Below are 14896 nucleotides of genomic sequence, written 5' to 3' on the forward strand. Positions count from 1 at the left end.
CATGACAAGGTTTCGGTGATGACTGATGAGTGATCGCTTGGGCGAGATGCAACTTCTTTGTTACACATAGCCATTTATAATATTGAAGATGTTTCCTACTGCGATATTTCTTTTTTTACAACTTTATCATATTAATTAAAGCATGCTGAAGATAACTTTTAGAATTTTTTTAAAATACCGAATAGTATAAGCAGTCAAAAATGTTGATATTTGTGGCCAGCCGAAAAGCCTGTGACATCACGTTAGCTCCATGCGCGATGGTAGGTACTGCAGCACTGACATTCTACTTAAAGAAGAAGCTACAAGCCAAAAATGTGTATATTCTTGGTATGCCTTATATTGTCACGAATATAGGTAATACCCATTAAAATCGCTTGGCAAACGGAGCCTAGAAACGCTCGATTTCAAGCACAAAAGTGTTTTTTTATTTATTTTGTAAACAATTTTATACGAAAGCAAAAAAGTTAACCAAGTGAAACTGTCACAGATAATCTTTGCCATAATATTGTATTTTTTAAATTTGTTTCTTTTATGTTTTCATACATTACTATCGAAAAAAAATATATTTTTTGTAGTTTAAATTTTTTTTAAAATTATTATGAATTAAATTTTTTATTTCAATTCTACTCAAGGGAAACGATTGAAAAAGCTTCAATTTATCTAAAGCATATTTTTGGTATTCATAATGTAAACCAATTTGTTATTAAGAGTAATCGAAAATAGTGATTTAGCATTAAGCTTCGCCTTAATTGTACTGAATCTTTTTTCGTGTGTCATCACGATTTATCCATGTTTACTTTGAAAGCTCATAAATTCGTCATTATCAGAGATATCGTAAATATAATTCTTTAGCTCTTTAAATATAATGCATTTCCATCTGGAATCTAGTATGCAGATGGAGTATTTTCACGATTATTTGGGGATACTGAAAAAAAAAGTGAAATAATTAAAGATCTCGTTTCTGGTTCTAATCGTCGCACTAAAATGTTATTAAATTGATTTTTAAAACTATCTAAAATCACAAATATATGCCTGAAAGATTCGGATTTGGCTATGACGTGGCTGTTTGACAGTTTGATAATGCCTTCAGAGGGCGAAACAGCTGTCACGCGTAATAATAATTACACAGCAGAACTTGTTAAAAATAAACTGTTTTTATAAACCCAATAACAATATTATTGAATATATAAATAAAAAAATACAAAAATATATATATATATATATATATATTCTTTTGTCACCGTCGAATCTTCGAATGTGATGGCATATTAGTATTTAGAGCGTTTACTGGTAATTAACATAAAATTACCAGCAATCGACCAATATATCATAAGCCCTCTCATAGATAGTTTTTTATGTTGTTTTATAGTCTATAGTCTTTGGCTCCTTGAGGGCGGCTCTGGCACAAATATCCACGGGCAGCAGGTTTCAGGAGTTTAAAAACAGCAGAACTAACTTAGCATCATTCAAAAATCCTCTCAATGCCACGATACCTGAGTTGAAATTTTCTCATTTTGGCATTGGCATTGTTAACTTTGAAATATAATTGCAGAATTTAAAAAACAAGGAAATATGAAGCTCTACATTTCAACGTCTTTGTATTGCTTTTGAAATATTGGAGAAGAACAAATGTGATCTTAGTTCATAACACAAGTGGTCTGCTTTGAAAGACTTGGAGAAGGAAGACATGATCATTTTCAACGTCTGGAATAGTATTCCCGACTCTTACGATCAGCTGATAAAACTCTCGTTTGCTGTTCTTTCCCTTTTTGGTTCTACATATTAATGCGAACAATCTTTTTCAAGCATGTACTTTATCAAGAGTAAACTGAGAAGTCGTATTATTGATGAGAAATCAATATGAAATCCTGGAATCAAGCCTAAAATTAAAAACAACAACATACAACCTGACTTACTGAAACTTTCCAAGGAGAAGGAGATGCAAGAACATTGTTTGTCAGTCATTGTCATGATTTAAATTTATGGATGCCTCACTTCTGTATTATTATTTATCAACGAATAAATCTTTATTGTGTGAAATCAAGTTTTATTTAGTGTACCCGTAATTTAATGAAGGTCTAAAATTATAATAAAGGTTTACTAAATTCACTGGTCTAGGCAATTCAACCCAATATTTTTTTGAAATATTGTTGATTTTCTTTGGAAAATAGTAATTTGTACCAACCCTACTATAAATAGGTTAAATTTTATGTTTTAGTACATTGCTTTGCCCGTGGCCCACAATGCTCTTTAGAGTTAAAACGACCTGTATACACGTATACCTGCTAGTCCCAGGGAGATGTCGTATGTGACCTCCTCGTTCTAGTGTCTTCTGTATTTTTCGGCTGCATCCAGGCGCCACTTACCAGGGGGCTGCCACCAAGAGGTGAACATTAAATTACGTAATATAGGTAATTTTCAAATAAAATAAGGAATATATTTTTTTCGTATTTTTTACGATACCACCGGATTCCGACGCTAGTCGAATGAAAATAGTCAAACGTTGGCCAACCACTATGTAAGTTGTTGGTTCACCGATTGAATGAACAGTGGATTCATTTAGGAGGGAAGTGGGCGATAATTTTGCGCCCTGGGCCCTTGGAACTTGGAATACTGTCTGCATACCATTGTCAATAACAGTGTCTCAAGGTGATCTAGCCTTATGCGCCCATTTGCCACCATGTATGTATTGTATTTGTATGTTTTAATATGTAATAACTAGAAGTGCTGTAATTTTCATGATATGTTTTATGTATTCGCATACAAATGCTTCTTTTACATTCACATTTGGTCCAGTATCATGTTATGCGATCTAAGTAGTTAACTGAGGATTCACATGACATCGCATGCTGTAGGTACTAGGTACTTATTACGTATTAGATTAACCTTTGCGAAATCAATACAAATCCAGGGCTAAACCTAATAATATATTATTAATATTGTGTAGTCGGCTTGCTAGGAAATGTCACCGACAAACGTTTATTAATTTTATCCGTTTTTCACTTTTATTATTGCGACAAAATCGGCTCCTATTTACTTTGAACATAATAATATTTTAACAAATACTTTGTTTCCTATTTCTTATGCTGATCATTTTAGAAAATTAGGTTTGAAGTGTCGTTTTATTTATGTGACATAAACTATTGCCTGAAATAATTTTAACCGGATTACCAATAAATTGAAGACATTCTTAATAAATTAGCAATACTCGGGTCCTACTCCAGGCTGCCTGGAGCCAATGGCACTATGGCATCTGGAATCCCCAAAAGGGTTTCCCATCCGCATTAAAAATCCCCATAATTCAAAACAAAAACCATTCCATTATTTCTAACATGCTAGGTATAAAGAGTATAAGTTAAAAATTAACATTTTATTTTAATGACAAAATCTTCACGTTTTATCGAAATAAAAATCTCTAAAATATGTATACGATCAAGACATCCACAACCACAATACTATGCATTCCTCTAATACACACTACGAAATATGGAATAAAATCTCTTTACTATATTGCCTACACACTCTATAACTCTCTTCCAGAAATGTATAAAAACAGCCAGCACAATCCAAAAATTCAAAGTAAGGCTTTAAAAGAATACTTTTGAAAAACATGTAAAAACAAAAATACGTAATTCTTGCCGTGTTGTACTTTGTTTTTTTTTTCTTTCTCTCTCATTTTCTATCCCCTGTATTTGTAATTGAGCATAATCTATTTTTACCAATGTATTAGTAAGTACTTTCTTCAAAATTCCTATTTTGGCTCTGTGCTTATGGGTATATATGTCCCTGTCTGTTTCCTTTTTTGTTTCTTATTGTTTGTTTAACTTAACTTCCCTTTTTCTATTTGTGTACTGTTTTGTATGTGACACTTATAATTATGATATTTTTCTTTTTTTGCACTGTTTCGTATGTGAAACTTTTTTTTATTTTTTGAGTTTTGTAACTCATTGGGATTGCTCTAGCGAGAAAAAAAGTTTTATTATTAACATTTTTTAGTTTATAATAATGCTAGAAGTCCTTGGCGTAAATCAGATGCATAGAGTGACCTTAATTTTGTTCTGAAAGTCAAGTGTGCAAAATGTCGTGAATGTCGGAATAAAACTGTTGATTTGCATGCAAATCAAATCCACGCCGCTCGCCCGGTGTCCACCACAGACAAGGTTATTTGTATAAATAGGTACATACATAACTAGAATGGTTATTATTTTTCCATTTATATTTGAAATACAAGTAAAGTTATATTGTTACAGAAGCCATGTACTTCACTACAAGTCATCTATTTTATTTTTAGTCCCAGAGAGCGTTGGTATAACTGCTTGCCATTTTTTGTCTTAAGGCGATGGATGCACTACGTAGTAATGCAATATCATGTGTTTTTGGTTTGAAAATTTGGTCGCCTAGAAATGTTTCAGATGCTTTAATTAAATACTGCGAGTAGAATACATCTTGACCTTTGACATAATCGAGTATTTTTTAAATAAGTCTTTTTATAAGCCCAGAAAAAAATAATGTATAAGGCCTATGAAAACTGCTTTAAAGTTCAAAATCTCCTACTTACGAACCCATTTTCGGTTATTATTTTATTGTAAAATGTGGCAAATTAAGTTATTTATAAAATGATCGAAAAAAAAAATATTTATGCCTGAACATCCACAAAATAAAATAAAAGGCACTTTTTGGCCATGTTTTTTTTTTACATAAATCAAAACAGGCGGATGGTGTTAAGCGAGAATTTAAACCTTATCGCCATCTACATAAGGGGTGTTATTGATAACGGCTCGATTTAAAATATTACACGACGTAGTGCATCGCCTTAGGCTAGCGCCACACTTGACGGAAATTCCGTCGCGTATCTTCCGCTGGAGTCAATCCGTTACCATACGTTGCAGCCACACTGAATATTCAGTGGCGGATTATCAGTCGACTGCCAACGCTTATACAGCGTGGTCGTAATGGATCCGATAGAAGTGATAGCTATTTATGAGGCATTAGAAGAAGAAAGAAAAAGAAAGCGTAAATATTGGGTTCATCCCATAAATACTCTTCGACTAGAAATTGGGCAATTTCATACCTTGTATATGCAACTAAGAAATTATCCAGATAAAGTATTCGAATATTATCGAATGTCCATACAATCATTTGATGTATTGCTGAATTTAACGAAGGACTATATTACCAAGCAAAATACAAAACTTAGAACGGCTATATCTCTCCCAAAGGCAAACTCTATTTTGCACTTCGATAATAAATCTTTCAGTGTCGAACATCCTGTGCGTTCGTCGTCGCCGCGTGTTATCCGCCGAATGTGGCGCGATGCATACAAATACTTGGAATGCGACTTTGCCGATCTTCCGCCGACGGAAGATCGGTGCGCGGAGGACGGAACAAACGCGAGTGTCGGCGGTCCGCCACGGAGCGACCGATTGTCCGCGACGGAACGACCGATCTTCCGCGTAGTGTGCCCGCTATTTGTAATTTATATGCAATTACATGTATTGGCGTTCCGTCGCGGAAGTTACGCGACGGCGTTATAGATGGCGTTAATTTAATTATTTTAACAATATATAATGTTTGCAAATTATAATTTAAAATATTACCACGAATTGTTTGTTTGCGCCGTACATATGCAATATAAATATGAATAAATAGTTTTGTCCGTATAAAAGCACAATTCTTTTAAATAAGGCTTACACATACAATATTGTATCTGTGATTCAATCCAATAATGTTTTGTATTCCTTTCTTGAAAGAATTTTGTTTTTATACTGACAAAACTATTTATTCATTTTATTGCGTGTGTATGGGCGCGTATAATTTGGTAGGTGGTTTTGGATACCGCCGCCCGGGAACCATTTATTCGATAAAAAAGCATTTAAAATGGAAAATGCATTGAGTAAAGCATTTAAAATGCAAAATGCAAAATGGTTTTTAGAAAAGCATTTAAAATGCAAAATGGAAAATACCCATTTTGCATTTCCATTTGAAATAAAGCACATCTCTGCCCATAACATATTACTACAGAACAAAACGTGATAAATAATAATAAAACATCTTAATAGTTTAAAGTTTAACCTGCAAAAGGTTATTTTAATAAAATAATAATTGTTCAATAAAAATTGTCGTTTAAAATAACTTTTAAATATAAAAAAGTGTATTTTATTTAATCACTCAATAAAAGAAGTAGCAGTTTATAAATTTGAAATGGGTTTCCTGAAAAGTAGTTGGTTTTGACTTGTAATACTTTATGATGGATTTGTTATGAATTTGTGTATAATAACATGAATTTCTGAACCATTCGGAGACTACGACGTGAATGTGAAAGCTTTATAATTGTTTTTACTTACAGCTTGGAGCCGATGGAGCTAATTCAAAGGTCAGGGCCAAAATGGGAGTCCAGTACCTCTCCTGGGCGTATAACCAGATGGGAGTAGTGGCCACTATCAAACTAGCAGAGGTCATTATTTATTTCATCATTTTTATCATCTATTCCATTACAAAAACCTTTTTTGAATGTGCCAATAAATGGCGCCCAATGTGGGCTTGTTCAAATTAATGTTTCTTACATTTTCATTTTTTTTATGTGATGCAAGGAAAGATAATAGAAACAATGGAAGATGTAAACATGTAAGCGTGCCAACTGTCACCGAACTGCGAACAAACTGCACGGACTTTCGGAGCGGCAGAGACAATTAAAGTTAGGCGTGTGGTGTGTAAGTAGAAATAAACAAAGCAAAGTAAATGCTATAAGCAGTAGTATGGGTGAATGATGTTGGCGACACTTTTGTATGCGCGGTTTCATACTAATAATGGCACATGACCCACCTTCCTTGTTTCTATTACCTTTGGATGCGAGGGTTCCACTTTCCAGGAACCAGTTAACAGTAACCAGACAAAACAGAACATAATAAAATATTGGGTTAGGTTAGATTGATTTGTTTTTTTTTTCATCATCTTCCATGACTTTATATCATCGCTTTTCAAAAGTGTTCGGTTTTGCATGGAACTAGTTTGAACAATGGAATATCATTATGTTAGTTAAGTTAAGTAGAAGTGAAGAGGGATGGTTGGCAGAGATGTGCAAAATGGGTACCCAAAACCATTTGAAATGCAAAATGGAAATGGGTCAAAACTTTTCCATTTGAAAATGCAAAATGCAAAATGGTTTTTAGAAAAGCATTTCAAATGCAAAATGCAAAATACCTATTTTCAAAATGCATTGAAAATGCAAAATGGTTTCTCAGGTCAAACAATTAAAATAATTATAGAATTTTTAAACAGTTTTGTCATTTAATAATGGACATCAATGTAGAACAAATATATGATGGTAAATAAATAAACCATTACATGATGGTAAATCAAAAAATGCCACGACTACGGATTATGAACCACAAAAAATTTGCGCAGGACAAATGTTGCCAACGTAAAAACATAGAAACTGCTATCTAACATTTAATATTACAGCGTCATGGCTCCATGTTCAGTATTTGAATCAGTATTTTTTGTAATGGTATCACTCAATTGCCAGGGCTTCTACCAGAGAGCAACTTGACAAATGTAAATTATCTCTCATAGCGAAGTTGAGGACCAATTGATATTTGGGGGTTATGAAAAAAAGATGAGTGGAGATAGTAGGAAGAATGTTGCAAAAAAGCATTTAAAATAGAAAATGCATTTAGAAAAGCATTTAAAATGCAAAATGCAAAATGGTTTTTAGAAAAGAATTTAAAATGCAAAATGGAAAATACCCATTTTGCATTTTGCATTTCCATTTGAAATGGATTTATTTGAAATAAAGTACATCTCTGATGGTTGGGAAGTACTTAGTTATTCAGATCTGGTCACCAAACTTATTTTTAGTCATTTCAAGCATCAACGTTCCGACTCCAAATGGTGGTCTCTCATCAGGGTGATGTTGAGAGTACCTTCCACTCTGGAGCGAAATGCAAAAATTCTTCATATTATTTAATTTATAAACTCTGCAACCTGTAGTTCCAGGGCCAATAAGCTTTTCAATCTGCCGCGAAAGACGTCAGTATTCACTGTATCCAATATTATTATATTTTTTAGAAATTTAAAAAAAAGCTTCTCTTAACTATAATGTGTTTTTTCTTCTTCTTTTACTTTTCAAGTGCGTGTTCTGTCTTACATTAAATCGTATTGTGATTCCAGGAAACCCTCAACACAACAGCCTGGCAGAGGTTCCTGCCCTCGGGTCCAGTGGCCCTACTCCCACTGGGACCTAAACACAGCTCCCTGGTGTGGACCACCAGTTCCCAAGAGGCCAAAAGGATGCTGCAGATGCCGCAGCAGGAGTTCATGGACTGCCTCACGCACGCTCTGGTAGGGAGATGATTTTCTATGTTCCTCAGGTTCAGTGGCCCTGCTCCTACTGTGGCCGAGAAACAGCTCCCTGGTGTAGACCACCAGCTCACAGGAGGCTCCTGCAGATGCCGCAGCAGGAATTCATGGACTACCTCAAACGTTTGTTCCGCCAAAATGCCGGTAAGAAGAACTTACATTAATGCTTGTTTCCGCCGCTATCACCACTGGCGGTAAAACGGAGAACCATTCACCCTGTCTTTAAAAAGGAGGACTACATTAAATTTAACCCTGTGCAACGCCGGGATTATGCATGCTTTCCATTCAACTACTAATTTGACTAGTTTTTAGATTGTTCATTTTCAAATATCGAAGTTCTTTCTCGAATAGATAAACACTGATCTTTCTAGGAATCGAAAGGTCTCGCATGTAAATGTCAATTGACGACAATAGTTTTCTTTTAAATCGGTACCTACAGATCCTGGGGATCAGATATTTAGTCATTTCTAACTATAAAATTCTTCTTTTACAATCCAGCACAACCAGTACCCCCGCAGCAGCGTGGTGGACGGAGCCCTGGGAGCCCTATCCACGTTTCTGGGCGCTCCGGGGGCTCGCCAGCTGCCGCCCGCGCTCGCTTGCGCCTCGCAGCGGGCCGCATTCCCGCTGGCCTTTGGGCACGCCAGCCGATACGTGGGGCATAATGTGGCACTCATCGGGTAAAATTCTCTTTTCTGTTTTTTATTTACAATAATTGTCATACAATAATTTGATAAGGGGTGGCACCATTTCGGCTCAGGAAAAATGCAAGTGTCTATTTATGCTAATTTTATTTACAAATATACAGCTCACATGTAATATTCGTTCAATTTTTAATGATAGGGAGTGTCTATTTGACTAAAAGTCTTAATGCTATGGTGTGTCTACGTCACTAAATTGTACCGAAATGATGGCACAAACGTACAAGAGGCCTGAATTTAGTCTACTTATATTACTCTACACTTCGAATTACATTTGCAGGGTGATCGCGGTCCTGAAGGGGAACTTCCACAGTCAGACAGTCCGTGGTAGGGTTGGCAGCTAATTGCTGATAACAGCTGAAGTCTGCAGTTCCGGGAGAACTGACTTTTGATTTTGAATTTTGATGGAGTTCGAACGCGACTACCTGTCTATCGGACCACTCGATTAGCGGGCCGTGGCGGGAAGGGTGGCCCGCCGCCGTAGCGTCCAATTCAATCTGTTCCGCTGGAGGCCTGGTTGGCGTTTTTCCGATGGTTGGCATTTTTGATTCATTATCATCTCATATCCTTTGGTCCCACCAGGTGTAAAGGTGCCATTACTCTCCTGACCATAGAAACTAAACTGTCGCTGAGCTACGACCAAACTTTACAGACTATCAAAACGTTAGCTAATGAAAGTTATGCATTTGTTATGTACGTAGAAACGAAGGCCGCTGTGTATAGATGCGATTTGCAGTAGTATGGGTGAACCTTCAACCAGTTGGCGATACTTTTGTGTACGCAGTTTCTTAGTATTAATGGTTAGTGGCTGAGTTGATTGGGTTCCCACCAGGTGTTGTGAGTTTTGAACATGGTAACTTTTTCTTATAACGATGGTAGTACGAATTTTTCAAACAATATTAGGTTATTTGCAGTGGCGCTTTTCTCTAAAGTGTACTGCCAAAAACGAGTCCAAAATGAATCCCAAATCCCATAGGTGCGTTATAAATACATATCAGCACTTATGAGACCTTCTGTCATATTTCTTAGGTTTATACAATCCCATTTTATGTCCCCGATAACTTCACCAGAGCTAGGCAACACAGGCTTTTTATTTTTCTAAGATGCAGGACCAACTTACCAATGCTTATGCCTCTGTGGAGAATGACTTTGCTTTTAAACCAACTTCCTTCAGAGATAGACATGTTTCAGTCAAACCTCAATGAATTCAAGATTAGAATAAGTTTTTTTTTTAACACGATGATGCATCGCAACTGATTTAATAAATGTATGCAATAGATTAATGTACTCGTAGGTATATGATGAATTGTAAATGTCGTAAATGTTATTGGAATCACTGTTTTTCACAAATAAACAATAAATAAACATACTGGTGGCTCCGGAGTAGTAGATCTGCAAACCTTGGGAATCTACTATCTGCCTGAGTGCGCAGTACATATGAGATTTGGAGTAGTAAGTAAATAAGTTAATTACTAAAGCTGTTACAATTTTCACGGCCAAAAGCATTATAATGATTTATTCTTGAGGTATTATGCCGTGTTGCGCTAGCTCCTTCTCTAGCCAACGTTTCGGACAGCATTACTGTGTAAATCAGGGCAGATGTGTAATTGTGTTTTTTTAATTAATTTTATGAATCGCCGAATTGTCTATTGTTGATAGGTCTTTGATCTCTGGTGTATTGATATAATGAATTCCTTTAGGTCTAGGGGAAAATATATTCTATTATCTATATGGTCCAGTTACAAGCCACTTCATCCACTTCAATTAACTTCTTTTTATATTATTCTTCTGTTTTCTACATTGTAATTTCTCGTTATATTCAAGCATTAGTATTAGTGTAATCGCAAGGCGAATCAAGAATGAACTGTAAAATTAATTGTGAACTTGAAGTTGACACAACGATGGTTAGAGATGGTGAACAGGGAGTAAGGAAGGAATCCGACTTACCCCTTTGATGTTTGTCAACGATGTTGCTGGTTGGTTTCACTCCCAGGAGATGATTCATTTCACACGCAACTTCCACAACTTCTGGGTTGGGTAAGAAACACACTGATGGGAACCGAATATACTCACTGCACAGTAGGTATTCTACCCCGAGTTGATATAAATAAAGGCACTGATCATAAAGAGATGTTCATCACACCGGCTTCATCAATAAACTGATTTGACAGTTACGTTTGTTGTAAATGTTACACAAACGTGGGTATTGTCGGATAATGACAGGTACTTCTAGGTAATAGGATGGGAAAATTTCAAGGAGAATGTTAAAGGAAGATAGTTGCGTCAACAATTAGTATTATTAATATTGTAAAATTAACTGCTTTGGCAATTTAGTGAATGTTTATAATGAAGAATAGAATTCAAATAAATTTTAAAAAATAAATAAATAAATCTCAGCACTCTTATTTTGTAAAGTTTTAATGTGGATTCCATATTACAGTGACGCAGCTCACCGCGTCCACCCCTTGGCTGGTCAAGGAGTCAACCTTGGCTTCGGCGATGTCTCCGACCTGGTCCAAATCCTGGCTGAGGCAGTATACTCTGGAGAGAAAATCGGTAACTCAATCTCCTGTAAATAATTATACAGTGAAACTCTCTTGCAACATTCTTCAAGGAACTGAAACAAAAATACTTCTTTTGTGGGAAAACCTAATAGGTGGATTTAGTTAGGCCATTTTGGAAAAAAACATACTTAACGCCTTTTTTACTGTTTGTTTTTGGAGTGTTATGCCGTGTTGCGCTAACTCCTTCTTTAGCCGACGTTTCGGACAGCGTTGCAGTGTCCATCATCTGGGCAGATCCGGTAGATCCGAAGATACATCACACATCTTCGGATCTACCGGATCTGCCCTGATGATGGACACTGCAACGCTGTCCGAAACGTCGGCTAAAGAAGGAGTTAGCGCAACACGGCATAACACCCCAAAAACAAACAACAAAAATGCTTTTGGCCGTGAGAATCTAAAAACTTACATACCGCCTGCTTAAATGTTCAGTCAGTTTCATGATTTATTTAGAAATGTTCCCGGTTGACATTAACTTTCTTTTTCTTTTAATAAACATAAAAAAGCTTTCTAAACAATATTTCATTTTGAGTTACAATAAAAGAAAGCAAATTTATTTATTATTCAAATTTTCACCATCCTTCTTGTACTTATGACGTATGCATCCCTATACCGGGAGTACAGTTCATGTTGGGTTACTTGTAAAAGTCGCATTGTGTTGAAATCTAACAGAAATGTTCACAAGATAGTTACAGGCCAAGTATACAACTAACTTCAGATTCAACAAGTCATTATTACTGTTGATTGGATTTTTACATAAAATTAACTCTTGGTGCACTTCTGTCTAATTCCAATGCATTGCATGTATGTAAATATGAAACTGATAAATCTCTTCTAATCGCATGTACCTATCAAGTCAGCAAAGCAGCACTAGTTGTTAATATCCGGGGCCTAATGCCTTAGATCTTCCAACACCCAATGTAAACAGCCCTGAACGTATTTTAAACTAAAACATTGCATTTTATTTTTATAGGAGATAAAAGTCAACTTCTAAAGTATGAGACGATTAGACAGCGCCATGTGTTCCCCACAGCAGTTGGTATAGATGGCCTACAGAAACTTTATTCATACAACAACACTCCCACCATTCTGCTGCGGAGTCTGGGCTTGCAGATAACTCACTCACTCGCTCCACTCAAGGTACTGTATTCCCACTCAGGATCATAATATTATATCCCACACTTATAGTTACACAATACCTATTAAATATAATATACACCATATACATTCTTCGCTTTTTACTTTCCTCACTCGCTTTACGATTTCCTCAGTTGAAGTCGTATTTCCCATTCAAAGTTTTATAATTTCTTTACTCATAGTTATATTCTTTGCTCAATGTTTCACTCTTTCTTCACACTTTCTTTCATAGTTTTGTTTCTTACTCAAAGTTTTATTTTCTACAATGTGCGATCTTCATCAAAGATTATTAAATAATGTAGGTTATTTTTTGACAAACATTAGAGATAAGGATCAGAGGCGGCCCATGACTAAAATTGCCAGGTGAAGCAAATTAATGAATGGGGGTACCTATTAAAATTCATTTTATCTAGTAAGTTATATTTGTAAGCTAATTGATTAAATAATACTGCTACATCAGCGTTTTCAAAATTATCTTGAGAAAATCAAGCACGCAATTCATCATTGAAAATATAGCAAAACCATTTGAATTCAGCGCAGGAGTTCCAATGTGTTAATGTTGTAGTGCTAACATGGTTCATTAGTATTTCTAAGCGAATACATTCCAGACGTGTTGGATTACACATCCAATGTGTAATGATATAAGTCATGCAAAATTCACTCGCCGTCAAGGCGCCTCGATAATGCATGGGATGAGTAATATATCTACACTGCTCTAACACGTGATTTGACGTTAAGAGTGTAATCTGTCTCGCTCATGTCACCGTTTCGGCTAGGTCGGGCTGTCTCAATACCGCCCGATGCTGTTTCAGTAGGATAGTAAAACGTGTTCTGTGCATATCGGAGTATCTTAGACATGTTCTCCTTCCACTGTTCCGTCCCCTTCCCCCCACTCTTCACTAATCCTTAGTCACGCCCACAACCCCACTTCAAGTAATATTCACCCTGTAATTTTAAGTTAATATATATTTTGCTCTGAGGAAGGAACGGTCGTTCCGAAACCGATCAGCGTTCATTAAAAAATAAATATATAGTGGTTCAAACAAAGTTATCTTGTTTCATTAATAAAACTATAGTTGCTCCACATTTAGATTATTGCTCTACGATGTTATATTTGGCCAATGACAGAAATTTTAACAAACTAGATGTTATACAGAATAGAGCTATGAGATGTTTACTGGGAAAAGGCAAATACGCAAGCATTAATCAAATGAGAGAGCAGCTAAATTGGATTCCAATAAAAAAAGAGACTGTTATTGAATGTGTTAATTTTTGTTGCAATAAGTCATGAACAACCAAATGCCAAAATATTTTAAGGATGAAATTGTTTTTTATAGAAATGTTCATAATTACGAAACCAGAAATGTAAATAGAATTAGATTGCCACATATGAAGAATCAAAATCACAGAACTGCCTAATGTACGAAGGACTAAAGATGTATGATGAAATGTCTGAAAGTCTGAAGAATGAATGCATTTAAAAAGAAATGTTATTTTTATTGTAAAAATGATTAAAGTTGCAAAATGAAATCTTATCTTGTTGTATTCAAATGTTGTACTAACTCAATAAAAAATAAAAATTTATTATTAACTTCGATTTGTTTATTTTCAGAAAGTCATCATGAATCATGCAATGGGCTGAACACAAGGACCATAAAGTATTCTACGAATTATAGCAATAGTTGTTTGTGTTATTTGTTTATCATTGTGTTTGTTAGAATTTATAAGATTATTTAGAAAAAAAATTTCTATAACATAAAATAAAAATGTTTTGTTGAGTCTGATTTTTCAATTTACTTTTCCTTGTTCATCATAATTTTAAGGAAAATGGGTAAATGGTATTACTCAGGGACAGTTTGCCAGAAAAATATTTTCAATAAAATCTAGTCACTTGTTTTTTCCTATGAGGAAAAAAACACATTTTTCCAGACTGAATTGGTGAAAATTAGTTTTTTCCCTTCAACTACATTTAAGGAAATACATTTGGTTTTTTATCCTTACATGTAGAATGTGAAACGTGTTTAAGATGTGTAAAATTAGAATGTAGGAGTAATAATGATTGAAGTGTGTTGTGGATTGAAGGATCCACAGCATTTTTTTAATTTTTAATTTTCTTTATTCATGATTTAAGTTATT

The 14896-nt window shown here is 35.2% G+C and overlaps 1 protein-coding gene across 1 annotated transcript in view; it reads left to right on the top strand.

Moving 5' to 3' along the window:
• Coq6 (ubiquinone biosynthesis protein COQ6, mitochondrial) overlaps nucleotides 1-14538 on the top strand; it is a 79793-nt gene extending 65255 nt beyond the window's left edge. Inside the window, exons 4-9 of the mRNA XM_089641089.1 lie at nucleotides 6347-6454; nucleotides 8170-8340; nucleotides 8857-9038; nucleotides 11500-11615; nucleotides 12597-12763; nucleotides 14373-14538. Coding sequence (XP_089497215.1) covers nucleotides 6347-6454; nucleotides 8170-8340; nucleotides 8857-9038; nucleotides 11500-11615; nucleotides 12597-12763; nucleotides 14373-14402 — 774 coding nt within the window. The 3' untranslated portion in view covers nucleotides 14403-14538. The remainder of the gene's footprint in view (nucleotides 1-6346; nucleotides 6455-8169; nucleotides 8341-8856; nucleotides 9039-11499; nucleotides 11616-12596; nucleotides 12764-14372) is intronic.
• Nucleotides 14539-14896: the final 358 nt, after the last annotated feature.

Source organism: Hesperophylax consimilis, chromosome 16, assembly GCF_061612785.1.
Source record: "Hesperophylax consimilis isolate HC1 chromosome 16, BYU_Hcon_1.0, whole genome shotgun sequence".
NCBI lineage: Eukaryota > Metazoa > Arthropoda > Insecta > Trichoptera > Limnephilidae > Hesperophylax > Hesperophylax consimilis.